This window comes from Macaca mulatta, chromosome 1, assembly GCF_049350105.2.
Source record: "Macaca mulatta isolate MMU2019108-1 chromosome 1, T2T-MMU8v2.0, whole genome shotgun sequence".
NCBI classification, from domain to species: domain Eukaryota; kingdom Metazoa; phylum Chordata; class Mammalia; order Primates; family Cercopithecidae; genus Macaca; species Macaca mulatta.
Genome location: NC_133406.1, coordinates 230,898,179 through 230,925,169, shown reverse-complemented (window position 1 = coordinate 230,925,169; position 26,991 = coordinate 230,898,179). Strand labels below are relative to the sequence as shown.

General features: G+C 53.0%; 2 protein-coding genes across 20 annotated transcripts in view; both read right to left on the bottom strand.

Moving 5' to 3' along the window:
* Window positions 1–4,389: 4,389 nt before the first annotated feature.
* LZIC (leucine zipper and CTNNBIP1 domain containing) overlaps window positions 4,390–26,991 on the bottom strand; it is a 119,238-nt gene continuing 96,636 nt past the window's right edge. The window contains exon 8 of the transcript XR_013408345.1: window positions 4,390–4,630. The gene's annotated coding sequence lies outside the window, so the exon portion shown is untranslated. The remainder of the gene's footprint in view (window positions 4,631–26,991) is intronic.
* Window positions 20,015–26,991, bottom strand: part of CTNNBIP1 (catenin beta interacting protein 1) — a 65,207-nt gene continuing 58,230 nt past the window's right edge. For 8 of the 19 annotated variants that reach the window (XM_077992538.1, XM_015148591.3, XM_028844611.2 and 5 more), the window contains one exon: window positions 20,015–22,519. In XM_077992538.1, the coding sequence (XP_077848664.1) occupies window positions 22,461–22,519 (59 nt within the window). In that variant the 3' untranslated portion in view covers window positions 20,015–22,460. 19 annotated transcript variants of the gene reach the window in all.

The following is a 26,991-nucleotide window of genomic DNA, read 5'->3' as shown; positions in this document are numbered from 1 at the left end:
ATCCGCCACCACGCCCGGCTAATTTTTTTTTTTTTTTTTTTTTTTTGTATTTTTAGTAGAGATGGGGTTTCACTGTGTTAGCCAGGATGGTCTCAATATCCTGACCTCATGATTTGCCCATCTCCACCTCCCAAAGTGCTGGATTACAGGCGTGAGCCACCGCGCCCAGCCTTTTTTTTTTTTTTTTTTTTTGAGACGGAGTCTTGCTCTGTCGCCCATTCTGGAGTGCAGTGGCGCAATCTCAGCTCACTGCAAGCTCCGCCTCCTGGGTTCACGCCATTCTCCTGCCTCAGCCTCCCGAGTAGCTGGGACTACAGGCGCCCGCCACCACGCCCGGCTAATTTTTTTGTATTTTTAGTAGAGACGCGGTTTCACCGTGTTAGCCAGGATGGTCTCGATCTCATGACCTCGTGATCCAGCTGTCTCGGCCTCCCAAAGTGCTGGGATTACAGGCCTGAGCCACTGCGCCCAGCCCTTTTTTTTTTTTTTTTTTTTTTGTAGAAATAGGGCCTTGTTCCATCACCCAGGCTAGAGTACAATGGTGATCATTGATCATAGCTCGCTGCAGCCTCGAACTCCTGGGTTCAAGCAATCCTCCTACCTCAGCCTCCCAACTCACTGGGACTTCAGGTGTGCAACCCCCACACCCGCTCAGCATTTGTTTTCCTAGCTTCGTAGTGCTGTCCCACATGGATTTACCAGTTATTTAATCAGTCCCCCTTATTGAGGAATATTTTTCCCGTTGATGGGTCGTTTCTAATCTTTTGTTTTTACAGAATGCTGCAGTGAAGCCTTTTTGTACCTTTTGCCATCTGTGCCTCTTTCTGCCTGTGTGACCTTGGGCAAGGCCCTTCACCTCTGCAATCTTAGCATCTCCATCTGTAAAACAGAGACAAGCCCTCCCCATTGGGTGGTTACGAGGAAGAGATGAGGTGATGTGCACAAAGCAGAGCACAGGGCCGATTCCTAGAAGCGTTAACCACCATCTGCTATTACCAGTACCCATTATTGTTCATGGCTAGGAGCCTTAAGCTACTCTGGCAGTGGCAGCAACCCTAACTTAAGAAGGGGCACTTCAGGCCGGGCAAGGTGGCTCATGCCTGTAATCCCAGCACTTTGGGAGGCCAAGGCGGGTAGATCATGAGGTCAGGAGATCGAGACCTTCCTGGCCAACATGGTGAAACCCCATCTCTAGTAAAAATACAAAAATTAGCTGGGCGTGGTGGCGCACGCCTGTAATCCCAGCTACTCAGGAGGCTGAGGCAGGAGAATCGCTCGAACCAGGGAGATGGAGGTTGCAGTGAGCCAAGACTGCACCACTGCACTCCAGCCTGGTGACAGAGCAAGACTCTGTCAAAAGAAGAAGAAGAAGAAGAGGAGGAGGAGGAGGGAGGAGGAGGAGGAGGAGGGAGGAGGAGGAGGAGGGAGGAGGAGGAGGAGGGAGGAGGGAGGAGGGAGGAGGAGGGAGGAGGAGGAGGGAGGAGGAGGAGGGAGGAGGAGGAGGGAGGAGGAGGAGGAGGAGGAAGAGGAGGCACTTCTGTGGTCTCCAGGAAGTCAGGATATACTTTTTTTTTTTTTTTAAGACGGGGTTTTGCCCAGGCTGGAGTGCAGTGGTGTGATCTTGGCTAACTGCAACCTCCACCTCCTGGGCTCAAGTGATTCTCCTGCCTCAGCCTCCCGACTAGCTGGGATTACAGGCATGCACCATCACGCCCAGCTAATTTTTGTATTTTTAGTAGAGTTGGGGTTTCTCCATGTTGGTCATGCTGGTCTCGAACTCCCAACCTCAGGTGATCTGCCCACCTTGGCCTCCCAGAGTTCTGGGATTACAGGTATGAGCCACCGCACCAAGCCTATTTCAGACTCTTTCTAACGCTCTCTATGGCTCTCCATTTGCAAAGGAAGAACTAAGCGCATTCCCAAGCATGAAGCATCAGCTATTGCTGGCTGGTGAATTTCCAGAGAAAGAAAGCCTCACCTTCCCCAGAGGCCAGGCGGCTCATGTCTGCACCCCCAAAGTGGGACGAGGATTGGGGTTTTGCGCTCATGCTCCCTCCCACTGCAAAACCAAAGGCAACACACAGCATGTTCCCCTTCCCTCTGTGGATGGGCAGCCGGGGGAGGTCCCTTGTGTGTGTGTGTGTGGTGGTGGGGAGGCGGCGGCTATTTTATTCTGCAGCACGAATTATACACCCCAACGCACTATGCAGCACACACAACATGTAGGCAAACGTGATCCCTACCCTCTGGGAATACACAAGCCAAACACGACGTGCCTGTCCACACATAGTACCCCAGTGCCAAGGGACTGGGCTGGGTTTGCAGGGAGGAGCAAGAGAGGAGGGAAACGGGGGCAGAAGGGTCATGGCTTCCCCTACATTGCAGAGGAAATGGCACAGAGGAAACAGCACCAAGCTTACAGTCAGGAGACCCGGGTTCTATCCATAGCTCTGTCATATATGTTGGAACTGGGGGAGGCTGTTGGGTATGGTGGTTTAAAAAAAAAAAAGGCCGGGTGCAGTGGCTCACACCTGTAATCCTAGCACTTTGGGAGGCCGAGGCGGGCAGATCACGAGGTCAGGAGATCGAGACCATCCTGACTAACACAGTGAAACCCCGTCTCTACTACAACAAACAAACAAACAAAAAATAGCCAGGCATGGTGGCAGGCTCCTGTAGTCCCAGCTACTCAGGCTAAGGCAGGAGAATGGCGTGAACCCGGGAGGTGGAGGTTGCAGTGAGCCAAGATCATGCCACTGTACTCCAGCCTGGGTGACAGAGTGAGACTCCATCTCAAAAAAATAAATAAGTAAAGAAAGAAAAAAAAAAAGAAAGAAAAGTCTAGGCTGGGTGCAGTGGCTTACGCCAGCACTTTGGGAGGCCAAGGTGGACAGATCACCTGATGTTGGGAGATCGAGACCATCCTGAACAACATGGAGAAATCCCACCTCTACTAAAAATACAAAAATTAGCTGGGCGTGGTGACACATGCCTGTAATCCCAGCTACTCAGGAGGCTGAGGCAGGAGAATCGCTTGAATCTGGGAGGTGGAGGTTGCAGTGAGCTAAGATCATGCCACTACACTCCAGCCTGGGCAACAGAGCAAGACTCCATCTCCGGGGGGAAAAAAAAAGAAATCTAAGGAGAAGCTGGGCACGGTGGCCACGCCTGTAATCCCAGCACTTTGGGAGGCTGAGGCAGGTGGATCACCTGAGGTCAGGAGTTTGAGAGCAGCCTGGTGAACCATGGCCAATATGGTGAAACCCTATCTCTACTAAAAATACAAAAATTAGCCGGAGCAGTGGCGGGCACCTGTAATCCCAGCTACTTGGGAGGCTGAGGCAGGAGAATGGTTTGAACCTAGGAGGCAGAGGTTGCAGTGAGCTGAGATCACGTCACTGCACTCCAGCCTGGGTGACAGTGGGAGACTCCGTCTCAGAAAAAAGAAAAAGAAAGAAAGAAAGAAAGAAAGAAAGAAAGAAAGAAAGAAAGAAAGAAAGAAAGAAAGAAAGAAAGAAAAGTCTGAGGAGATGATGACGCTATCATAACTACTTTCATGTAGGATGTCAGCATTTGCATTTTTAAGTATACTCCCTTTTTCAAAGAGCATCTATATGTATTTGGGTCTAATAGGAATCTCCTGGATAGAGGTTCTTATCATTCCCCTTTAACTGGTGGGAAGCAGGAGTTTAGAGGGGTTGAGTGGCTTGTCAAGACCATTCAACTGACCAGGCACAGTGGCTCATACCAGTAATCTCAACTCTTTGATGAGGCTGAGATGGGAGGATAGCTTGAGGCCAGAAGTTCGAGACCAGCCTGGGCAATATAGTGAAACCTCATTTGTACCAACAAACAAACAAACAAAAAAGTTAGTTGGGCATGGTAGCAGGTGCCTGAGTCCCAGCTGCTCAGGAGGCTGAGGCAGGAGGATCACTTGAGCCCAGGAGTTCGAGGCTGCAGTGAGCTATGATGGCACCACTGCACTCCAGCCTAGGTGACAAAGCAAGACCCTGTGTCTGAAAAAAGAGCTTCCAGCTTAGAAGTACCAGAGCCAGGCCTCAGATGAGGCTTTTCTGGCTTTTTGGTGCTTTTTCCTTGACCTTGAAACTCCCTAGGCCAGAAAACTTCAGTAAAAATCAGAGTCAGACTTCAGGACGTCTAGTCCTCTCCAGCCTTCCGCTCATGTAGTTGTTTGCGGACACAGCTCTTTTTCCTCCTTCCTCTTCTGGGTAACGGATTAACACCCATCCCACCCCCAGAGATCTAGAAATACAAATACAGCCCACACATTGTTCTGTGGGCTAACCCTCCAGGAAACAATCTACATTCATTTTCTGATTTCATGCTGGTGGCAATCCCATGCAATCAATACAATTATTATTATGTTTTGTTTTGTTTTGTTTTGTTTTGTTTTGAGACGGAGTCTCGCTCTGTCGCCCAGGCTGGAGTGCAGTGGCCGGATCTCAGCTCACTGCAAGCTCCGCCTCCCAGGTTCACGCCATTCTCCTGCCTCAGCCTCCCGAGCAGCTGGGACTACAGGCACCCACCACCTCGCCCGGCTAGTTTTTTTGTATTTTTTAGTAGAGACGGGGTTTCACCGGGTTAGCAAGGATGGTCTCGATCTTCTGACCTCGTGATCCGCCTGTCTCGGCCTCCCAAAGTGCTGGGATTACAGGCTTGAGCCACCGCACCCTGCCAATTATTATTATTATTAATTATTTTTGAGATGGAGTCTCGCTCTGGTCACCCAGGCTGGAGTGCAGTGGCGTAATTTTGGCTCACTGCAACCTCTGCCTCCCAGGCTCAAGTGATTCTCCTGCTTCAGCCTCCCTAGTAGCTGGGATTACAGGCACCCTCCACCACACCCAGCTAATTTTTGTCTTTTTAGTAGAGATGGGGTTTCACCATGTTGGCCAAGCTGGTCTTGAACTCCTGGCCTCAAGTGATCCACCAGCCTCTGCCTCCCAAAGTGCTGGGATTACAGGTGTGAGCCACTGTGCCCGGTCTTATGAATACAATTAGTATCCTTATTTTACAGAAGAGGACACTGGGGCTCCGAGAGGTTATGCAATTTGCCCAAAATCACACAGCAAAGTGGTAAAGCCAGGATTCAAACCTAGATCCGTAGCCCTAAAGCCGACGCTCTTCTCCACATTACTGCTTTGATGGTGAACGTTTCTGCAAGGCCATGAGAAGAAAGAGGGGCACCAAGGTGGAAGAACTGCTTGGCTGCTGGTGTCCATCCTGTTTGATAGCCCCCTCCAGCTCTGAGAACTCATTATATGGTGGGTGTCAGAGTTGAGCCAAGACACGGGGATGGAGCAGTGGCGGGAGGGGGACCTGTGACCGTAGGCTGCCAGGAGGTCTTCTCTATGTAAGGACAAACCTGTCTTGATCATCTCAAGCCAGAGCATGCCTCACACTCGTGCAGACATGCCTCCTCACTTGCAAGCAGCTCTTTCAGGTGTCCACACGCTTCTCGAACCTTCTCTCATTTAACCCTGGCTCTGCAACTTCCTAGTTCTGTGGCTTCTCCTGTCTATTTTCTCATCTACAAAATAGGGACAGTAATGACACGGGCCTCATAGGGATGTTGTGTAGATTAAACATGATAAAGCATGGGCTGGGCACAGTGGCTCATGCCTGTAACCCCAGCACTTTGGGAGGCTGAGGTGGGTGGATCGCTTGATGTCAGGAGTTTGAGCCTGGCTAACATGGTGGAACCCCGTTTCTACTAAAAATACAAAAATCGGCCAGGTGTAGTGGTGTGCGCCTGTAATCTCAGCTACTTGGGAGGCTGAGGCAGGAGAATTGCTTGACCCCAGCAGGTGGAGGTGCAGCAAGCTGAGATCGTACCACTGCACTCCAACCTGGACAATGGAGTGAGACTCCATTTCAAAAAAAAAAAAAAACCACATGTATAAAAAACAGCAACAACATAACACATGAAATGCAGGTGTCTGAGGTGTCCGGCCCACTGTGAGTGCTCAGTGAATGGTGGCTCTCATTCTAGCTAGGACCATTACTGGGCATCCCGCAACCCCCAGGGCATGGACAGGGTAGGCGTGGCTGACCCTCCTCCTCTCCTCCTCCCTCTCCCTGGCCAAATCCTTCTAATTTTTTGAGTTGCTGAGGACTAAGTCCCTGGGTCTCTGATGAGGGAGACCCAGCTAGGTGCCTTCCTCCCAGAGCCTACCCTCCCTGTGGGGCTGACCCACACCCCCAGGGATCTCCAGATGCCTGATCTGGGGGTCCAGAACGTCCCAGCAAGCCTTGTGGACAGGAGCCTGCCGCTGCCCTATTCCCTGTCCAGCCTGTGGGAAAAGCCGGGAAGGGAACGCTTACCCGGGGAGGGACGTCTGTGCTTCTACTCCTGTGTGTACCCTGCTGCCAGGGATCCCCCAGGGCGTCTGCTTTCCAGTTCTCCTTGGGCCTGAAGGGGCAGCAGGAAGGGAGGGCAATTCCTGCCTCCTCTCCCTTCTCGCTCAGCCGGCCTCATTGAAGTTGCGGCACTGGGACTTTGATCATCAGAGGGCATTGATTTAGGGGATGCAAATGAGACCGCTGGTCTGAGGAAGACAGGCTTCTCCCCTGACAGCCAGTGGATGGGGCTCCGAGAATTCTCAATGAGCCTCCCTGCAGCTGGCTTAGCGGGAGCCAGGGAGGCAGCCCAGAGCAGCCTGGGAAAGGCGGGGAGGCAAACGGCAAGTGCGCTGGAGCAACATGGGCTCCTCGCCCTCTGCCCGGACCATGGGAAGTAGGGATGACCTAGTGGCCCGGAGAGGGGTGGTGCTGAGGAGTCTGTGAATCCCCTTCCTCCCCGATCCTTGGCAGCACAGGCCCAGCTTGGAGCTGTGCCGAGTGGGTGAAGAAAGACCACCTGAGCTGCGGGCTGAAGCCTCATTCTGTCCCTGGTCTGCTGCAGCCAAGCCAGGGAGCTGAAGGAGGAGGCAGATGGGTAGGCCGAGGGCAAGGAGCCCCCACACATGGTGGAGGGCGGGGGAGGCTCTGCCTGGCGCCAGCGCTGGGCAGGAGGTGCTGCATGTTAAGACCACAGCTAGTGCCAACTTCCAGGCCTGAGCAGGACACCTTCCAGCTGCAGGAGGCAAGCACGGGCAGGACAGTCTCCAGTAGCCTGTCTCTGGAGCCACAGAGACACAGAACACTCAGGCCTGCTGCTGAGATGGGCACCAGGAGGAAGGGACACGAGCATCATGCTGCGGCACTTGCCCATCTGCCCCGGACCTGTCTGCCACTCTAGGGATGAGGAGCAATGGCAGCCCTGAGCGTTATGTCTCCAAAGTCAACCCAGACCTGCCCCAGGGCCCCAAATAGTCCTCACCTGTATGTGAGTCACACCATGCTGCAGAGAACAACCCCCGAAGCACCTGAGTCACTTCCTCCCTGAGCCAGGTGTCTGCCAAGGTGTCTGCTAAGGCCCCAGTCAGGCTGCCACAGTGTCGAGTCTGCAGCCTGAAGCTAAGAGGCCCTTGGACACCTTTATCTTACCTCTAGCCACAAAGGCCAGGTTTTGGTGCCTGGCTCTAGACAGGATCCAACCAGGGTGCCCCACTGTCCTGTCCGTGCCCACCTCTGAGCTTCCCCCAGAGATTTGCCCTGAGCAGGATGAAGGGGAGCTCCGGCTCTGCAGAGGGTGTGGTTTAGGTCCAATTCTGTGTGATTAGTGGATTTCTTCTTTGTTCTGTGGCATATTAATTGCAGATCTGGTATTGTGGCAATTAACACAATTATGGGGTCCTTTTCTCTTCCGGCAGGTTGTAAGCTACATGCTTTCGGCCAGGGAGTTTGAACCGGTGACGAGGGGGATACCCCCGGGGAGAATGTCCACTGTTACATGGGTTCAATTATGTCCCCTCCCCCCAAAATTTAGATGTTGAAGTCCTAACCCCCGCTACCACAGAATGTGACCTTATTTCGAGACAGGGTCTTTACAGAGGTTATCAAGTTAAAATTCAGTCATTAGGGTGATCCCTAATCTAATAAGACTGGTGTCCTTATAAAAAGAGGAGGTTAGGGTTGGGTGTGGTGGCTCATGCCTGTAATCCCAGCACTTTGGGAGGCCGAGGCAGGCGGATCATGAGGTCAGGTTATTGAGACCATCCTGGCTAACACGGTGAAACCCCATCTCTACTAAAAATACAAAAAATTAGCCAGGCATGGTGACGGGCGCCTGTAGTCCCAGCTACTTGGGAGGCTGAGGCAGGAGAATGGCGTGAACCCGGAGGCGGAGCTTGCAGTGAGCCGAGATTGCACCACTGTACTCCAGCCTGGGTGACAGAGCAAGACTCCGTCTCAAAAAAAGAAGGAGGAAAAAAAAAAAAAAGAGGAGGTTAGGAGGTTAGGACACACAGAGGGAAGACGACATGAAGAGACATACAAGGAAGATGGCCATCTGCACGCAAGCCAAGGAGAGAGGCCCGGGACACCTTCCCCACAGCCCTCAGAAGGAGCCAATTACTGCTTGGGAGTCTGAATGTAGAATGAAAGAAAGAGAGAGAGGAAAAAAATAAAGAGAGAGAGAGAGAAAGAAAGGAAGGAGAGAAGAAAGAGAAAAAAAGAGAAAGAAAGGAAAGAAGAAAAGAAAAGAAAAGAGGGAGGGAGAGAGGAAGGCAGGAAGGAGGGAGGGAAGGAGGGAGGGAAGGAAGGAAGGAGGGAGGGAAGGAAGAAAAGAAAATTTTAAGGCTGGGCGCAGTGGCTCATGCCTATAATCCCAGCACTTTGGGAGCCTGAGGCTGGCTGATTGTTTGAGCCCAGGAGTTTGAGACCAGCCTGGGCAAGATGAGGAAACCTCATCTCTACTAAAAATACAAAAATTAGCCGGGCACAGTGGCGGGCGCCCGTAGTCCTGGCTACTCGAGAGGCTGAGGCAGGAGAATTGCTTGAACCCGGGAGGTGGAGGTTGCAGTGAGCCGATATCACACCACTGCACTCCAGCATGGGTGACAGAGTGAGATCCTGTCTCCAGAAAATAAACAAATAAATAAATTTTAAAAAGAAAGAACGGGCCAGGCGCAATGGCTTACGCCTGTAATCCCAGCACTTTGGGAGGCCGAGGAAGGGCGGATCACGAGGTCAGGAGGTTGAGACCATCCTGGCTAACATGGTGAAACCCCATCTCTACTAAAAATACAAAAAAAAATTAGTCAGGCGTGGTGGCAGGCGCCTGTAGTCCCAGCTACTTGGGAGGCTGAGGCAGGAGAATGGTGTGAACCCGGGGGGCAGAGATTGCAGTGAGCTGAGATGGCACCACTGCACTCCAGCCTGGGCGACAAAGCGAGACTCCATCTCAAAATAAATAAATAAATAAATAATAAAAAATAAAAAGAAATAACAAACCATGTTGACCTTTTGTTTTCGTTTTTGTTTTGAGACAGGGTCTCGCTCTGTCACCCTGGAGTACAGGGGTACAGTACCTCAGCCTCCCAAATAGCTGGGACTACAGGTGCACGCCACCATACCCGGCTAAGTTTTTAATGTTTTGTAGAGATAGGGTCTTGCACTCCTGGGCTCAAGCAATCTACCCGCCTTGGCCTCCCAAAATGTTAGGACTGCAGGTATGAGCCACCATGCCCGGTCCGTGCTGACATTTTAATTTCAGACCTCCAGTCTCTAGAATTGTTAGAAGATGAATTTCTATTGCGTAAGCCACCCAGAGTGTGGTACTTTGTTACAACAGCCCTGGCAAACTAGTAGACCCACCTCTGTCCCAAGCAGTGTCTGCCAGGTGGGACATGGAAGCAGGTGTGGGGCCCCACGTTGCTGTCTGTCTAGAAGTCGCGAGGAGAGATCAGCTGCCGTAGTAACTGCTCTTTGGCATCTCCCCAGGGTTTGCCCATCAATGTCACCTCTGTTCTCCCGGTCCCTACGTCTTTATTCTCCAGGGCATGGCTGCTGGAGTCCCTTCTCCCCTCTGCACCCTTCGCTAAGTAGTCACCTGGCCCTGCCAATCCCAGATTCATCACTTCCTTTCCCCTTTGTCTCCTAATCCTGATGGCAGAGGGTTACCTGTCCTGTAAACAGAGTATATGCTATTTTCCAAGTTAAACTAATTATAATAGGTATCTGTGCAGTGCTTTACAACCGATAGCATTCCTATCAAAGATCTCTTCTCGGTTGGCGTGGTGGCTCACACCTGTAATCCCAGCACTTTGGGAGGCCGAGGCGGGCAGATCACGAGTTCAGGAGATCGAGACCATCCTGGCTAACACGGTGAAACCCCACCTCTACTAAAAATACAAAAAATTAGCTGGACGTGGTAGCGGGCGCCTGTAGTCCCAGCTATTCGGGAGGCTGAGGCAGGAGAATGGCGTGAACCTGGAAGGCGGAGCTTGCAGTGAGCTGAGATCGTACCACTGTACTACAGCCTGGGTGACAGAGCGAGACTCCGTCTCAAAAAATAAATTAATTAATAAAAATAAAAGATTTCTAGGCCGGGCGCGGTGGCTCAAGCCTGTAATCCCAGCACTTTGGGAGGCCAAGGCGGGCGGATCACAAGGTCAGGAGATCGAGACCACAGTGAAACCCCATCTCTACTAAAAATACAAAAAATTAGCCAGGCGCGGTGGAGGGCGCCTGTAGTCCCAGCTACTCAGGAGGCTGAGGCAGGAGAATGGCGGGAACCCGGGAGGCGGAGCTTGCAGTGAGCCGAGATCGCACCACTGCACTCCAGCCTGGGCAACAGCGTGAGACTCCGTCTCAAAAAAAAAAATAAATAATAATAAAAAAAAATAAAAAAATTAAAAGATTTCTTCTCATTCCATACTTAAAACAACTTATGGAAGTTGACTTTTCTTGAGACAGGATCTTACTCTGTCACTTAGGCTGGAGCGTTATGGCATGATCGCCGCCTCACTGCAGCCTTGACCTTCCGGGCTCAAGCAATCTTCCCACCTCAGCCTCCAGAGTAGCTAGGACTACAGGCGTGTGCTACCACGCCCAGCTAATTTGTGTATTTTTTTGTAGAGACAAGGTCTTGCCCTGTTGCCCAGGCTGGTCTTGAACTCCTTGGCTCAAGCACTCCACCCACCTCGGCCTCCCAAAGTGTTGGGATTACAGGCACGAGCCACCGCACCCGGCCAGAAGTTGGTATTAACACCCATTTTATAGATGAGGAAACTGAGGCTCAGAGAAGTCACATACCCATAAGCAGCAGAGCTCAGACTTGAACCAGGACCTCTGATTTTACATTTTCTTTCTTCGCACCAGCAGTTCTCACGAGGCATTCCACCAAATATTTAAAAAGGACCCTGTCAGCTGGGCGGGGTGGCTCACGCCTCTAATCCCAGCACTTTGGGAGGCCAAGGTGGGCGGATCACCTGCAGTCAGGAGTCAATCAGAGATAACCCTGGGATTGTTTTGTGTGCTGGGAGAACAGCCTCCTTTCTACTGAAGTTGCCGGGGTCATGTCTCCCCATAGAGGAGATGCCAGTCTGTCATAGGAGATAATGAGGCCAACAGGCAAAATCAAGCAGAAACAGAATAAATGCTTCTAAAGGGAAAGGGTATTTGGGAAGCAGTCCCTGAGGCCCTGGTCCCTGCACAATTGCCTTAATCCTATGAGCTACCTTGAGAGCCTTCCAGCAATGGGAGCCAGCTGGAGTTGGGTTTCTGTGGTCTATAATCCTAGTCAAACCAAAAAGTCTGCCCAGACAAGTCCTCAAGCCCCTTCAGCAGCCCAGAATTGATTTATCAGCCAAGACAGGCTCACAGGGGTGCCACATGGTGCCAGGGCCCAGCCCCACTGAAACATCCCCTAAGGGACATGAGCTTGTGAAGCCAAGAGGATGCGCTCCTCTCCAGATCCCAGATTTCCTTGTTGGCAGCACCACTTTGGTTCAGGAAATAGGATCAGGCTACCTGTGGGTCACAGAGGGTTCAGTAGAGAAGTCACTCAAAGGTCATGATTATTCAGTCATTTACCGAGCCCTTGTGAAAAGCCCACTAAATAGCAGGTGCCGAGGACATGGCAGTGAAGAAGCTAGACAAGATCCAACCATGCAGCTTGGCTTCTGGCGGGAGGAGCGAAACATAAACAAGTAAACAAAGAAATTCACAAATAAAAAAATAAAACAGGGAAACAGGAGTGTGTTACACAGTGGAAAGCAAGGCCGGGCGCGGTGGCTCACGCCTGTAATCCCAGCACTTTAGGAGTCCGAGGCAGATGGATCACTTGAGGTCAGGAGTTCAAGACCAGCCTGGCCAACATGGGGAAACCCCATCTCTACTAAAAATACAAAAATTAGCCGGGTACAGTGGCACATGCCTGTAGTCTCAGTTACTCGGGAGGCTGAGGCGGGAGAATCACTTGAACCCAGAAGGTGGGGGTTGCAGTGAGCCGAGATTGTGCCACTGCACTCCAGTCTGGATGACAGACAAAAAAAAAGAGTGGAAAGCAAAATAGGGTGGTCAGTGTGGACACTCTGAGGGGGTGACATTGGAGCTGACATCTGAACATGGAGAAGGATTCAGCCATGGAGGAAGAACATTCCAGGCAAAGGAACAGCAGGCACAAAAGCCCCAAGGTGGGAGACGCTCAGCATCTGAGGAACAAAAGGAGGCTGGCGGCTGGAGTGGGAAGAACAGGGGGATGACAGGAGATGAGGTTGGATTAACAGGAGCCCTATCACCATGGCCTTGGGCTGCGCATGCTGAGAAGGGCAGATTGAGTCCTAAGAGTAAAAGGCAGGGCTGCCTTGCAGGGTCCAGGATGGGGACCAGGACAGCCTTACTTGTGATGCCAAAGATGCCAGAAAAAGCAAGTGACTCTCAGTCATGACCTTTTGGGGAAACCCTTGGACTGGGAACAGAACAGCAAGAGCTGGCACCACGTGACCTCAAGGGCTCCAGAGATCACCGGTGCAACCTGAGTGGTCAGGAGACGTGGGTTCTGCTGCAGAAACAAGCAAGCCCAAGATGCCCAGGGCATGAAACAACACACTTCCTCTCTTGCTCGTGGCCAGGACTCAGGCTGATGGGGCAGCCACTTCTGGAACATTACAAAATGACTCTCACTTCTGCCCACATTTCATTGGACAAACAAGTTAGGGCCACACTCAAACTAAAGTGGGTGGGGAAATACAAGCCCATTAAGGGCCTGGAAGGCAGAGAGCTGGGAATTTCTGGGGAACAACATTAATGACTCTCACAGCCTCTGGAGGCTCAGACACACAGGATGGAGTTACCCAGGGTGAGTGGCAGAGTGGGCTGTAGACCCACCTGGGCTCCTGGACAAGCACTCTCTGCCATGCCACCCTCCCCTCCCCACGCTGCCCAGCCTCCTCCACTGCCTAATGACCACTAATAGCTTAATCTCCTAAGCCTCTCGGCCCCTTCTGCGCACCAGCATCTGCTCATCCTCCCAGCATCTCAGAGGAGGGATGGGGTGAATCTCTGGTTACCACCCAGGGAACTAGGACACCCCTTCTTGCCCTTCTTCTCCCTTAGGACCAATGTCTGGGCCTCGAATAGACCACACAGCCTGGGGAGGGGGTGGGAAGAGCAAGCCCCGCCCAGCCCTGGCAGCTGCATCAGCAGCTTAAGCAGGAGCCCCAGCAGGGCCTGGGCAGCTGCCAGGTTTGAGCCTAACCTCCCAGGCTTGTCCTGACAAATTGCCCTCCTAACATGTTCTGCTTCTGAAGCTGCTTCCCAGGGGACCTCCCTGGGAATGTGCCAGAAAAAGCAAGTGGCTCTCAGACATGACCTTTTTGGGGAACCCTTAGACTGGGAACAGAACAGCAGGAGCTGGCACCATGTGACCTCAGGGGCTCCAGAGATCACCGGTACAACCTGAGTGGTCAAGAGAGGCGGGCTCTGCTGCAGAAACAAGCAAGCCCAAGACAGAAATGAGCAAGCCTCCGCCCTCTCTGAGTCCAGCTGCCAGAGAAGAGTCAGGGACCAATGGTCCCCAGTAAACCCAGAGGCCTCTGTGGCCACCCTGCCCTGACCGTCCCATGAGCCACATCACAAGCCAAGGAGAAGTATGCCCCTCACCACCCTGGGCAGGTGCAGGAGCTCTGAGGGACCCTCCCAACCACCTCAGCCCCCTACAGGTGAGCCTGGGACCACCAGCTCCAGCTCCCTGGCACGGATGTTCCCTTCCCGCAGGGCCCTGCCCCGTTGCTGCCTATTTGCACATCAGTCCCGTCCAACAGCCTCAGTCCCGCATCTCACTTCCCAGCCCAGCGCCCAGTAGGTCCTCAGCCAGCATTTCCGGATGGGCTCAATGCTCCGCAGGGGCCCAGCTGGCTCGGGCTAGGCTAGTTAACTCTCACAGTGCCTGGGGGAGTCCTGGGAGGCAGCCAGACAGCTCAGGGCTCACCTCCAAAGCCAGCCAGAGGCGCTGGGAGGAGCTGCGAGAGCTAGGAAGGAAGGTTCCAGAGAGAACCCTGAGGGGCAGAGTCTGGGCTGTGCCTCCCAGGGTATGGCCGCTCTACAGTCTCAGCCCTTCTGATGGGGTAGAGGACTGAATCGGTCAGAGAAGTCTACAGACGGTGTGGCAGGATTCTACCCTGGGATGCAGGACCAGCCCCAGACTCACTCCCGAGGGACAAGCTGGCAGAGGCAGTCCAAGCTGGGCCTGGGAGGGTGGGCAGGAGTGCCACAAGCCTCTGGGCTGGGGGCTGAGGCTGAGCCTTGCTGAGGGAACATAGGTACAACCACACCATAGGCCTGGCTGGAGGGGCCACCTCAGGCCAGTGAGGCCATCAGATGTTACCTGGGGAGGCTACGTTGGTACTGCAGGGGGGTTGAAGCTCCCCCCAACCGACTCTGCCCTGCCACTGACTGTACCAGGTCCCTTCCCCACTGGAAGCTCAGCCCCTCCACCAAGCTGGCCCCTCTTTCACACAAGGACACACAAGGATGTGCACCTACAGTAAACAAAGGGCTATTTTTATAGCCTCATTGTTTCCTCTGGCAGCTTCCTAACTCCCCAGCCAAGGTACACCTCAGTCCTCCCTCTGGGCACACTGCAGATCTCCAGCTCTGCAGGCTCCGCCCTGCCAGGTGCTGGCAGCTCGGCCCCTACCATCCCTCAGGGGCTGCGCAGAGGAGGCCAGGACCTAGGGTGCAGCCAGGGCCCAAGGCAAGGAGCTGCGGCCTCTTCCTGTTCTGCAGATGGAGGCCTGAGGCTGGGAAGGGGCACTGAGGAGTCACTGGGGCATCACCCATTGGTACGGGGGCATCTCAGCCGGGCCCACCTAGACCTATGCCCTGAGCCAGCAGCCTGCCCTCTTGCCCAAAGAGAAGGTCAAGTGTTGGGGGTGGCCGTGCTGTGCCCCAGGGCTAGAGTAGCCTGGGCGTGGAGGCAAAAGCAAGCAAGCAGACCAGACCGTCAGTTTTAGTGTTTTGAAATTCTCTCCAGACAATACACCCCCTTATTGCCTGAACCCCAGGCAGGCTGCTTCTTCGTCCGTGCCCCTCTGCCCTTGGCACACCATTGGTGGTGCCCACCCACTGAATTCAGACAACCACCAATGAGGCAGTTGCCATGATTGTTCCCACGTTCCAGATTAGGAAACAGGCTCGGAAACGTCGAGTGACTTGCCCACGACACACGGTAATTGGCAGAGTCTGGATTTGATCCCAGGTCTGCAGTTCCGGAGACTGGAGTCCAGGCCCTGCCTCCTTGGGCAGGATATGGGCCTCCCCCAACAGCAGCCACCCTCCCAGCCTCCCCATCTTTGGGGTGAGGGGTGCAGAGTCTCGGGGCCCTGGGGGTCTGGGAAGGCAAGAAGAGGGGCTGGCCGGGAGGGAGGGGTGCTGGGGCCCGAGATGGCTCTGTCTTCCTCCTCCTCTTCCTTCTCCTCCTCCTATTTGCTCTGAGGCAGAGCTGGCTGCAGTGAGAAGAAGCCGCTGGCTGTGATGGGTTTTTTTTTAACCACTTGATCATGATCGAGGATTTAATTTTATCCCCTTTCCTGACTGGCTGTGATTCTATTTGGAGTTTAAGCACGAGGCAAGCAGGAGGGTCCCTGGAAAACAAGACTTCCAACCCCCCACCCCCAGGCTCTGCTGAGGTCCCTCCCTGCCTGTTCAGCCGTGACAGAGTCCACCCTGAGGGGGCACCCTCCTCAGCTGGCAGGTTTTGGGGAAGGCGGAGGGGCTGTGCTCCAGTGAGCACCCGGCCCCTAGGCAAAGCAGCTCAGCAGAGGGAGAGGCTCAGGGCAGGGGCTGTGGAGCTGGAGGCAGCTCTGGCCTTGGCTTCTACAAAGGGATCATCTGGGCTCCTTCATTCTCATCAAAGAAGCGTTTCCTAAGCGCCCCGCGGGACCTGGAGCTGTGCTCCCCCCCACGCCAAAGGCTGCAGACAAGTCCTCGCTCTGTGTGACTTTTGAGTTGAGAGGATGGGGTGGAGGGACACCCGCTATGGTGACTTAACAATAACCCTATGTCCTGACCCCCCCACTGGTCGCAGGTCACTCTGCTAAGCGTGTCATATGCATTATCTCCTTAGTTGTCACCAACAGCCTATGGCCCTGATGCTCTTATGTTTTCCTTTTTTTTTCAATAAGGTTCATCATTCACGCCAAGTCACACAGTTGCCAAGTGACAGATTGAGTCCTGCCTCCAGTCGGCCTCCACAGTTCCCACTCTAAACCATGATGTCTCCCCAGCCCCCAGCTATGTGGATATAAAGATTTATGCTGTGGGGGCAAACAGTCTAAACCTCGAAGATTTAAAGTGGAAGAGGAACTTCTGGCAAAACCAGCTTAGCTTGGAGGTGAAGTGCTAGGTCCGCATGGGAGGCTTCAGAGAGGCCCAGGGAGCTTCGGGACAGCCTAGGAACATAACTCGCACGTGATTGAGCATGCACCTTCACACAGGTACCATCCAGTCAACATTAGCTGTGTTATGAAGACTGGGACACGGCCGGGCGTGGTGCCTCACGCCTCTATAATCCTACCACTTTGGGAGGCCAAGGCGGGTGGATCACGAAGTCAGGAGATCGAGACCATCCTGGCTAACACAGTGAAACCCCGTCTCTACTAAAAATACAAAAAAATTAGCAAAGCGTGGTGGCGGGCGCCTGTAGTCCCAGCTACTCAGGAGGCTGAGGCAGGAGAACAGCTTGAACCTGGGAGGTGGAGCTTGCAGTGAGCCGAGATTGCGCCACTGCACTCCAGGCTGGGCGACAGAGCAAGACTCATCTCAAAAAAACAACAAACAAACAAACAAAAAAACACTGGGACACATGGCTGGGCCCGGTGGCTCATGCCTGGCCAACATGGTGAAATCCCGTCTCTACTAAAAATACAAAAATTAGCTGGGTGTGGTGGTGGGTGCCTGTAATCCCAGCTACTCGGGAGGCTGAGGCAGGAGAACTGCTTGCACCCAGGAGGCGGAGGCTGCAGTGAGCCAAGATCGCGCCACTACACTACAGCCTGGGTGACAGAGTGAGACTCTGTCTCAAAAAAAAAAAAAAAAAAAAAAAAGACCAAGACAAAGATGTTTGTGAAGATCCACCTCCTTCCACCGGAAATGGCATGGTCAAGACCAAGCGTCAGGCAGTGGAAACTCTCAGAGGCTCTGGGTCTGAAGTCACCTCCTCTGGGGTCGTGCAGGGCGGGGTGGGGCTCCCACAGGTGTGCAAACAGGGACGGCCACCTGTTGCACACATGCCTAACCTAGGGGCTCTAGAAGAGGAGCAGATGGGGCAGGGTTGGTAGGGCGTGGCTCGTCCCTGTGTCAAGAGCGCTCATGACTTCTATGCTGGCAGGACTGGAAGGCCCCTCTGGGAACCATCTGTGATGGGGAAAGTTCCAATGTCAAGGAGAAAAGTGAAAGCAAGATACTAGTTGATATTCAAAAGGCATTTCACTGCCCTTGTCCCCTTAAAAGGACTTTCTTCAAATTAGAACTCACCCCTAACTTGCCCTGCAAGTTCCCCCAAATCTCTCAAACATCAGTTATTTCCCAGAAGATCAAGTTCTTTCAGTGGACACTGCAGAGCGGGGGAACGCTTTCTCAACACAGCCTCAGGTGAGTCGGTTAGTCTGGGTGCATTTTATCCTCTGGGAAATGGAAAGGGTTGGGTGGTCATGGGCAACCCAGAAGAGGGAGGGAGGGTGGGAGAGAGAGAAACAAACCTGCCCTGCCCAAGCAAAAGCAGCACGTGAGTGGTGTTGGGGTCCCCTGGGACCAGAGCTCCCCCTACCACCAATGGAGGGGATCAAATTCCCTACTACAAAAGACCCTCTTTAAAGGCTGGGGCCAGCCTGGATTCTCAGTGCTGGTATTCACCTGCAGGGACGGGGAGAAGAAGCGCTTCATTCATTCTCAACAGCCTGCCCCCCAGGCCTGGGAAACACCAAGAGGCACAGTCCTCAGCCTCCCCACCCCAGGCTCAGCCTGGGCCCCTGCTGTCTCTGGTCACTCTGCCTCCCCCACATCAGGCTCAGCCTGGCCCTCTGCTATCTCTGGCAGCTCTGCCTCCCCCACATCAGGCTCAGCCTGGCCCCCTGCTGTCCCTGGCAGCTCTGACTCCCTCTCGGCAGGCTCAGCCTGGCCCCCTGCTGTCTCTGGCAGCTCTGCCTCCTTCCCCCCAGGCTCAGCCTGGCCCCCTGCTGTCTCTTGCCACAGCAGTCCCAACACTGCCTGTTGGGGTCGTTACCCCATCCTGTACCTGGGAAGGTGACCCAGGAGGTTGCCTGTTTTGTGGGCTGAGGGAGCCTGAAAGACCCAAGGCTGTCCCCAGTGTTTTTCCTTTGCCTGTTGAAGTGTCCCTGACTCATTTATGTGGCCTACTTCCCATGACAGTTTAGGCAGCTTAGACAGGTTACACAGCACCGGGAGGACGATCCCGCTTGGCTCCGGTTTCTAAGCTCTCTGCTGGGGGCTGGGCAGGTGGGACCACGGCCAGCCGGTCAGTCCCTTGATCTACTCAGTGGCTCAGCTTAGAAGAGCTGATTAACTACAAGGCTGACGGTGCCACTCAGAGTGCTGGGCAGGGGGTGGATTCTGCATGAGCCCTTGGATGTGTGTCTCTACGTAACTTCCGGTTAACACAGCGATCTTTATTTGTCTTTCTCTCAATGACTACAAACTCCTTTCTGGACAAGAAGTTACAGAAAAAGATCAACTCAACATAAGGATAAGCATAGGTTACATGAATATGCTCTGGACTAACTTGTGAGGTAGTGAGCTCCCCAACTCTAGACAGTATTCAAGCAAAGCCTGGACAAGGTATTTTTGGAAACGTTTCAGAGGGGCTTGCGCATCTGGCTACTGCATGGGCGGCTAAAAGACCCAATATCTCCCCCAACACAAAGATTTAATGATGTTGGTTGTGCCATTGTACTCATATTCTGTAAGCTTCATAGCCTCTAGGACCCAGTGAAATTCTTTGAAAAGGAAACAGAAGCCATGAGACCATGTAAATAGGGGAAAAAAAAAAAAAAAAAAAAAAAGACCCAAAAATGAGTTTATGAAGGGTGGAAATGAAAATTTCTAGAAAATGCTTCCGAAGCAAAAATTCTTGAAGCAGAAATGATTTCAGCTTCCAAACTTGTACATACAGCTGAAAACCAATACATCTTCCACTTCCCGGATGGTGGAAGGGACAGATACTCTGTTTGGGTGTCTGTAACAAGCATTCTAAGACCGGTGCCATCACATCAGGATGTTGTGGTGCCTAGGATGGTGGGATCCCCACACCCTTATGGAGTGCTTAGTGTCTTTTCATAGGTGTGGAAGGATGAGGTTGCCTCTGAAGTTTACTGATCTCAGTTGAATCTGGAATGATGTTTAAAATCTCCAGGTCAAAAAGGAGGTTCAACCTTCCTAAGGACCCTCGAGCTGGGCTGGGTACATCTAGAAATTCTTCCAAACCCTGAGCTCAACTCAGGTCACAGACACTTCTCAAACTTGGTGTTGTCCTTCCTGGCTGTGCCTCCCTGGGAAGGAGGGGCCCCGCAGCAGCAGAGCCCACGTGATGTAGGGAAATCAGTCAGAGTGCCTGATTCCGAGGGAGAAACCAGCTCAGCTCACACACCAACCTATGAAAATTCTTTATTGTTAATTTCTTTCTCCAACAGATATATTTTTAGTTGAAATATGAAGCCACAGCAACACTTTTGACTTTTCCTCTTCAGAAGATGAGACAGGCCGGGGTCGTCGTCGTTACAAAATCAAGGCCTGTGATCGTGACAAGGACAGGCTGGGGCAGAGACCACACACTCAACCAGGTATCCACCAGGTGTGGGCCCTTTATAGGAGCTACAGGTACAAAAAGGGGGCAGCCAGCAGTGTGGCCTTGACACCTGACTCCAGGCACGACGACCTGGAGGAGGGAGATGAAAGAACTCACCTTTCCCCAGGGCCTCAGTCAGACCTCCAGGCCACTGAGCTGGGAGAGTGCGTGTGTGTGCACGTGTATATCTGAGTGAGAACACGGGTGTGCTCACTCGCACAGCACATGCACACATGCGCTGCCCCTCCTGAGAAGATGCTCTCAGGTCCCTGCCAGGGTAGGGTTGTAGCTGTGTTCCCCACAGCTGACTGTCAGCTAACCAGGGCTAGGGGTGAGTGCATGGTGGAGGACACAGGGTCTTAGCCTGAAGCTCGATCTGGGACAGGCTGATGGTGCCAGAGCACAGCGTGAACCACCCACTGACCATGGGGCTCTCCAGGGCTCAGTCATTTGGTTCCTGTGCACTTCATGACACTCAGGAGCCCCTATGGCCCGAGCCCCAAGCCCCAAGAAAGGGGAAAGATTTGGTTCTGAGACGGTGCCCCTGGCTCTGGGCACCTAGGGGCCTCAGCATCTACCAGCGTAGGGGAGGGTGGCGGCCCCCTTCCTGAGGACTGCATCTTTCTCCAACCCCTCTCCCCAGATCCCACACCTGCCAGTGATCCAGGGAGCTAGGAGGACCACCCTCCTCCCAGGGAAGGCAGTGGCAGGTGGGAGGACTTAGGGTTCCTGCAGGAACACTAGACCTGCCCCTCACCCCCCACCTCCAGGACTGCCATTCTGAACTGAGTTTGCCAATTCTGGGCCTGAGTTTGGCTTAAGGGTCGGTCGAAGGGACTTGCTTGGTGAAGGCCCAGCCAGATGTCCCAGTGGCACTTCATAAACAAATGACACTGTCCCTTCCAGGCTGACGTGGAGAGAGACCCTTCCAAAGGCAGTGGAGTGGAGGGCACGGGCCTCCAATGAGAGAACTCCAGTGCTGGCCAGGACGTATTGCGCTGGCAGCAGACAGGTGGGAGCCTGGCTGGGGTAGGTCAGGGGTTGGTGTTTAGAGCTGGAGGTCTCCTGGGCCTTGTGAGCCAAGCTGGGGCTTTTACATGAGTTCTGGGCTCCCAAGCAGAGACCTCTGCTAGATGACCTCCAGAGCCTTTTGGGGTCTCACACTGGGAGAAGCTCCTCCCCTTTCCAAGAGAACCCCCAGAATGAGGCCTCAGGAAGTGGTAAACAGAGGGATGGCCAAGAGGGCAGAGCTGGGTAGTGCGCCTCTGCTGGGCCCGGCCCGGCTGGCGGGGCCTGGACGGTGTCTTGGCAATCCCTTTCTCACCAAGGGACGCTGGCTGGTTGCCAGCTCATGCAGGCAATGCACGTAAACCCCGACTAACGGTTACCTCTAGGCTCTGGGCTGTTGGGTTCAAGACGACACCAAGCTCCTCGGGGGCCCAACTTTCCAGCTGCTCAGGGTCCTTGGGATCACCTTGCTGGTGGAGGCAGGTGCACTCATTAAAGCAAATGTACTCTCCAGGTGGACCCTCAGGCCCAGAGCCGGCAGCAGAGGGGGTGAATCCATGGCAACAGGAGTCACGGGTGAACCAATGGGAAACCAAACACACGCACCGAAAGCCAATCAAACACAAACCCCAAATGTGAAGGCAGCAGCAAGTTCTTTGTGTAATAAATATTGCAAAGCGCACTTGGTTTCTTTTCAAGTCAAATATAACGACTAATGTCCCAGACCCTGTTTTCTGCATTCAAAATAGGGAAGCCGTTGATATCAGCAGAACACCTGCAGCCAATCAAAGAAAAAACCGTTTCCCATTAACCAGCCAATCACAGTCCCTTTCCAGTTTAAGCAGCCAATCAGACCTCTTCACATTTCTAAAAAATAACCTAACTAAAGCACCAGAGCTCGGAGAGCTTCCAGGGAAGCCAGATACCGAGGCGCAAATTTTTTAAAAAATAAGAGTCAGAAATAAAAATAAAAGGTTTCTGTTGGTCAAGATTTAAAAAATAAAAAAGTTTCTTCCTGCAGCCAATCACAAGTCCATCCCTTTAAGCCAATCATAAACGCACCACTGGTGTCTCCCTTGATGCCAGCCCCACTGAGTAGCTGTGAGGTGGGATGGGGCAGGGCAGGGTTGGGTAGGGGAAGTGGGAGGTGGGGCAAGGGGGTCTGCTGCCACTCAGCCGGCCCAGGAGCCACACAGATCTCTTGGCCCTCAACAGCATCCAGGGTGTTCCAAGGGCTTTGCAGCTACTGCCTTCGGTCTTCTGTCTCCGACCTGGAAAATGCCATCACCACGTCCTCTGCACCTGCAGATAAGGGGACAAGGATCGCTGATGGGGCTTCCAGCATTGGCTTATGAGCAGGACAAGCAAGGAGGCTGTGGCCAAGCTGGAGCTCCCGTCCACCAGGATTGCGGCACTTTCCGAGGACAAAGTGCGTCCGAGGAAGTCTTCCTCCCCTCTGGGCTTCCCTGAAGGCTGGCTGGGGACAAGGCCTGCAACCCTGCTGTAGGGCTACAAGGCAGGGCTGCCAGGGTGAGACTCAGAGGCTTGCTCAAGGCTACACAGCTGACAGGTGAGCCATGATGAGGCCCCAGGTGACCTGGAGCAGGGCTCAGCTCTGCTCACAGCCCTTGCTCCTGAGTTACCAAAGCTGGAGGCGGGGTGGCCCCTGGGAACCTCCCTCTTTCTTCTCAAGACTCACGTCTTGATGCCTTCAGAGGGTCTGGCTCACTGTAGTTTTAAATAGCCATTCGTCTTTGCAGCAGCTTCGCCTTCACCCAAACCCAGCACTTCTTCCAGGGAGCATGGTCGGGCCCATGTCCAGCCTCCTGTCCACCTGGCTCTGACTGAGACAGATATGCCCACAATCCTTCTTTTTCTTTTTCTTTTTTTTTTTTTTTTTTGAAATGGAGTCTCGCTCTGTCGCCCAGGCTGGAGTGCAGTGGCGTAATCTCGGCTCACTGCAACCTCTGCCTCCCGGGTTCAAGCGATTCTCCTGCCTCAGCCTCCTGAGCAGCTGGGATTACAGGCACGGGCCATCACACCTGGCTAATTTTTTTGTATTTTTAGTAGAGACAGGGTTTCACCATGTTGGTCAGGCTGTTCTCAAAACTCCTGACCTATGATCCACCCACCTTGGCCTCCCAAAGTGCTGGGATTATAGGCATGAGTCACTGTGCCCTCCCAATCTTTCTTCTTCCTCCTTTTCTTTTTTTTTTTTTTTTTGAGACGGAGTCTTGCTCTGTCGCCCAGGCTGGAGTGCAGTGGCGCAATCTCGGCTCACTGCAAGCTCTGCCTCCCAGGTTCACGCCATTCTCCTGCCTCAGCCTCCCGAGTAGCTGGGACTACATTTTTTTTGTAGTTTTAGTAGAGACGGGGTTTCACCGTGTTAGCCAGGATGGTCTCGATCTCATGACCTCATGATCCACCCACCTCGGCTTCCCAAAGTGCAGGGATTACAGGCGTGAGCCACCACACCCGGCCATCTTTCTTTTTCTTAATCCTGAATTTGAGATTCTGGCCCAGGCACTTGTGAAATCACTTCTTTTGTTTTGTTTTCCAGAGGACAGGTTCTGATGAGCAGCCAGGATAGGCAGTGGCAGGAGGCAAAGCTCGAAATGCTGACCCGCTGCCGACACTCACAACTGCCTGGGGAGGAAGGGGCTGATATGGCTGGGGAGGGGCTGTGGGCCAGAAGGTGACCTGCAGGGTCCCACCCTGACTCCCTGATCTGGTCCTGCTACTCTCGCCCCCTTTGTAAAAGGGCAGATCTTCACTTTGCCCCAAAAAGTACCAGTCTGGCTGCCCGTGGTCTTTCTGACATCTTGTCTGTACTACTGCAGGCATGCTCGCTGGGAGGGGCGGATGGGAACAGGGGAGACAGGAAAGGCCACCGAGGGTGGGCCAGTGTGGGGGGTGTGAAGTGAGGCTCCTGGCGTGTGAAATGGAGTGGCAGAGTGAGCTGGCCACCACTCAGTGAGCCAGGTCTCCCCCACAGCCGGCATGTGATGACCTCCTTCCAACTGCTCTACCAAGAGAGGGAGGACGCACCCAGTCGTCGGGAGGCCAGAGACGGAGGGCCCAAATACAAAGATGCAATGACAAGACACACCTTCTACCTGGCACTAGAGCACCAAGGTGCTGCTAAGGGAATGAGCCTTGTCACCTCCCACCGCCAGCCTGCCTTCATGGGGTTCTGGCTTTACCAGCACAACCTTCATTGCTCAGAAGGGAAATCAGCATCTAGAAGAGGGCACGAGTCGTCTGGCTTCCTGGGATGGGGCTCCCTCATTTGGGAAGCCCTGTGAATCCTTCCCCTGTCTTCTCGGGAACATTCTGTTTTCGCCTGAGCCCTAGGACCACGCAATATCACTGCAGGCAGAATTTTCCTAGCAACCACAGAATCCAAGATTACCTCATCCCCTGCATGGCAGCTGAGTTGGTTACCTAACAGATGCCGACTTTTCCTGAGTGCTGCTTGCCCAGCTTGCTAATCAGAAGGGGGCTGGCAGAAGTCTGTGAAAGGGGAGTTGTCAGCAGAAGATGCCTTAGTGGCAGTGATGGTGGCAGCCCGCTCGCTCCTCTCCCTGCCTGCCTCGTGGGCTTTCGCTCAGGGACCTTGGGCCTCTTAGTGAGCTGCAGGTGCAAAAGTAGCACGGGATGCCCCAGGAGGGAATGGTGCGTCTATAGAGGGAATGGGCCATTAGCTCCTCGGAGGAGCCCAGACCTAGGGACCAGGACTCCTGACTCCACAGCCTTCCCAGTGTGTGTGCCTGTCCTGTGCTCTGAGGGTGGGAAGGAAGTAATCTTCTCCAGGTCACACAGGGACTCCGATGGCTATTTAACAAGACAATTGAAGTAAAGGATTTGCAAGAGTCCTACCCTTCCCACACTGCCAGCTGCCACCCTCTTCCCTGGCGGCATTTATAGAGCCTCCCACTGTGCTGCTCGAGCCCTGCAGAGAGGAAAAGGCCTGCAGAGCTGCGGCCTGTCTGTGCTCTCTTCTGTTCCTTAAGGATGTTTTCCAGGCTCTACCACAAGGATCTGCTTTCCTTTGGGACCAAAAAGAAGGCAGGCTCTCAGTTCTTCCAGAGCATTCTCTGACCTATCCTTGTCACTGGTCGGCCAGGTATTTGTCATTCAATAAGGTCTGGCCATGAACCTGACAGGCTTCTAGCTGAGGACACTGGTCCCCCTTTCCTCTTCTCTATGAAATTTGGGCCAGTAAGTGAATAGGGAGGGTGAGCTGTTACATTATGATCATGACTCCATCCCTCAGAGCTGGAGTTTTAGAGCCAGGAGGGACCTCAGAGGTCGAGTCCTACAGTCTTTCCTGTGAAGGCCAGCATATGGCAGCTCCCTCAGGTATTCTCACTGTCTAGATGTACTGCAAAGAAGGCAGCAGGCCAGCCCACTGCCTCCAGGCTGCCAGCTGGGTTTCCTATCCTGTTTTACAGATGAAGCTCTGTCTTCCCTCTTGGTACCTCTGCTGACACTGTCTGAACTTGAGCTCAGAACTTCTATTTGTCCCTTCCCACTAGATGCAGGTGAGCGTAGGAGGGGAGAGGTTGATCTGTCTCTCCTGTTCCACACTCTAACACATTAAAAGATAAGGATAGCCAAAACCCGATGACAGTGTCAGAAGAAAAGAGAACTACAGATGAGTATCTCACATGAATATAGATGCAAACATGCCCAACAAAATGCTAGCAAACTGAATACAACAACATATAAAAAGGATTCTATACCCTGACCAGGTGAGATTTATCCCAGGAATGCAAGGTTGGTTTAACATCTGAAAATCAATGACTGTAAAACACTGTATCAATAGAATAAAGGACAAAAACCATACAGGAAAAGCAGCTGATGAAATCCAACATAATAAAACCACTCAAGGCTGGGTGTGGTGGCTCATGCCTGTAATCCCAGCACTTTGGGAGGCAGAGGTGGGCGGATCACCTGAGGTCGAGAGTTTGAGACCAGCCTGACCAACATGGTGAAACCCCATCTCTACTAAAAATACAAAATTAGCCAGGCATGGTGGCGCATGCCTATAATCCCAGCTACTCAGGAAGGCTGAGGCAGGAGAATTGCTTGAATCTGGGAGGCGGAGGTTGCAGTGAGAGGAGATCGTGCCATTGTACTCCAGTCTGGGCAACAAGAGCGAAACTCTGTCTGAAAAAACAAAACAAAACAAAACAAAAAACCACTCAACAAACTAGAATAGAAGAGAATATCTTCAATCTGATAAAGGTCATCTATGAAAATCCCACAGCTCTTATCATATTTGTGGTGAAAGCTCTCCCCTACCAAGATTATGAACAAGAAAAGGATGTCCGCTTTCACCGTTCTTTTTTTTTTTTTTTTTTTTTTTTGAGACAGAGTCTCGCTCTGTCGCCCAGCCCAGGCTGGAGTGCAGTGGCGCGATCTCGGCTCACTGCAAGCTCCGCCTCCCAGGTTCACGCCATTCTCCTGCCTCAGCCTCCCGAGTAACTGGGACTACAGGCACCCACAACCGTGCCCGGCTAATTTTTTGTATTTTTAGTAGAGACGGGGTTTCACCGTGGTCTCGATCTCCTGACCTTGTGATCTGCCCGCCTCGGCCTCCCAAAGTGCTGGGATTACAGGCGTGAGCCACCACGCCCGGCCTCACCGTTCTTATTCAATATTGTCTTGAAGGTTCATTCCAGGTTAGGAAAGCTAAGAAAAAAAGATAAAAGCCATCCAGATTGGAAAGGAAGAAGTAAAACTATCTCTATTTGTAGATGACATGATCT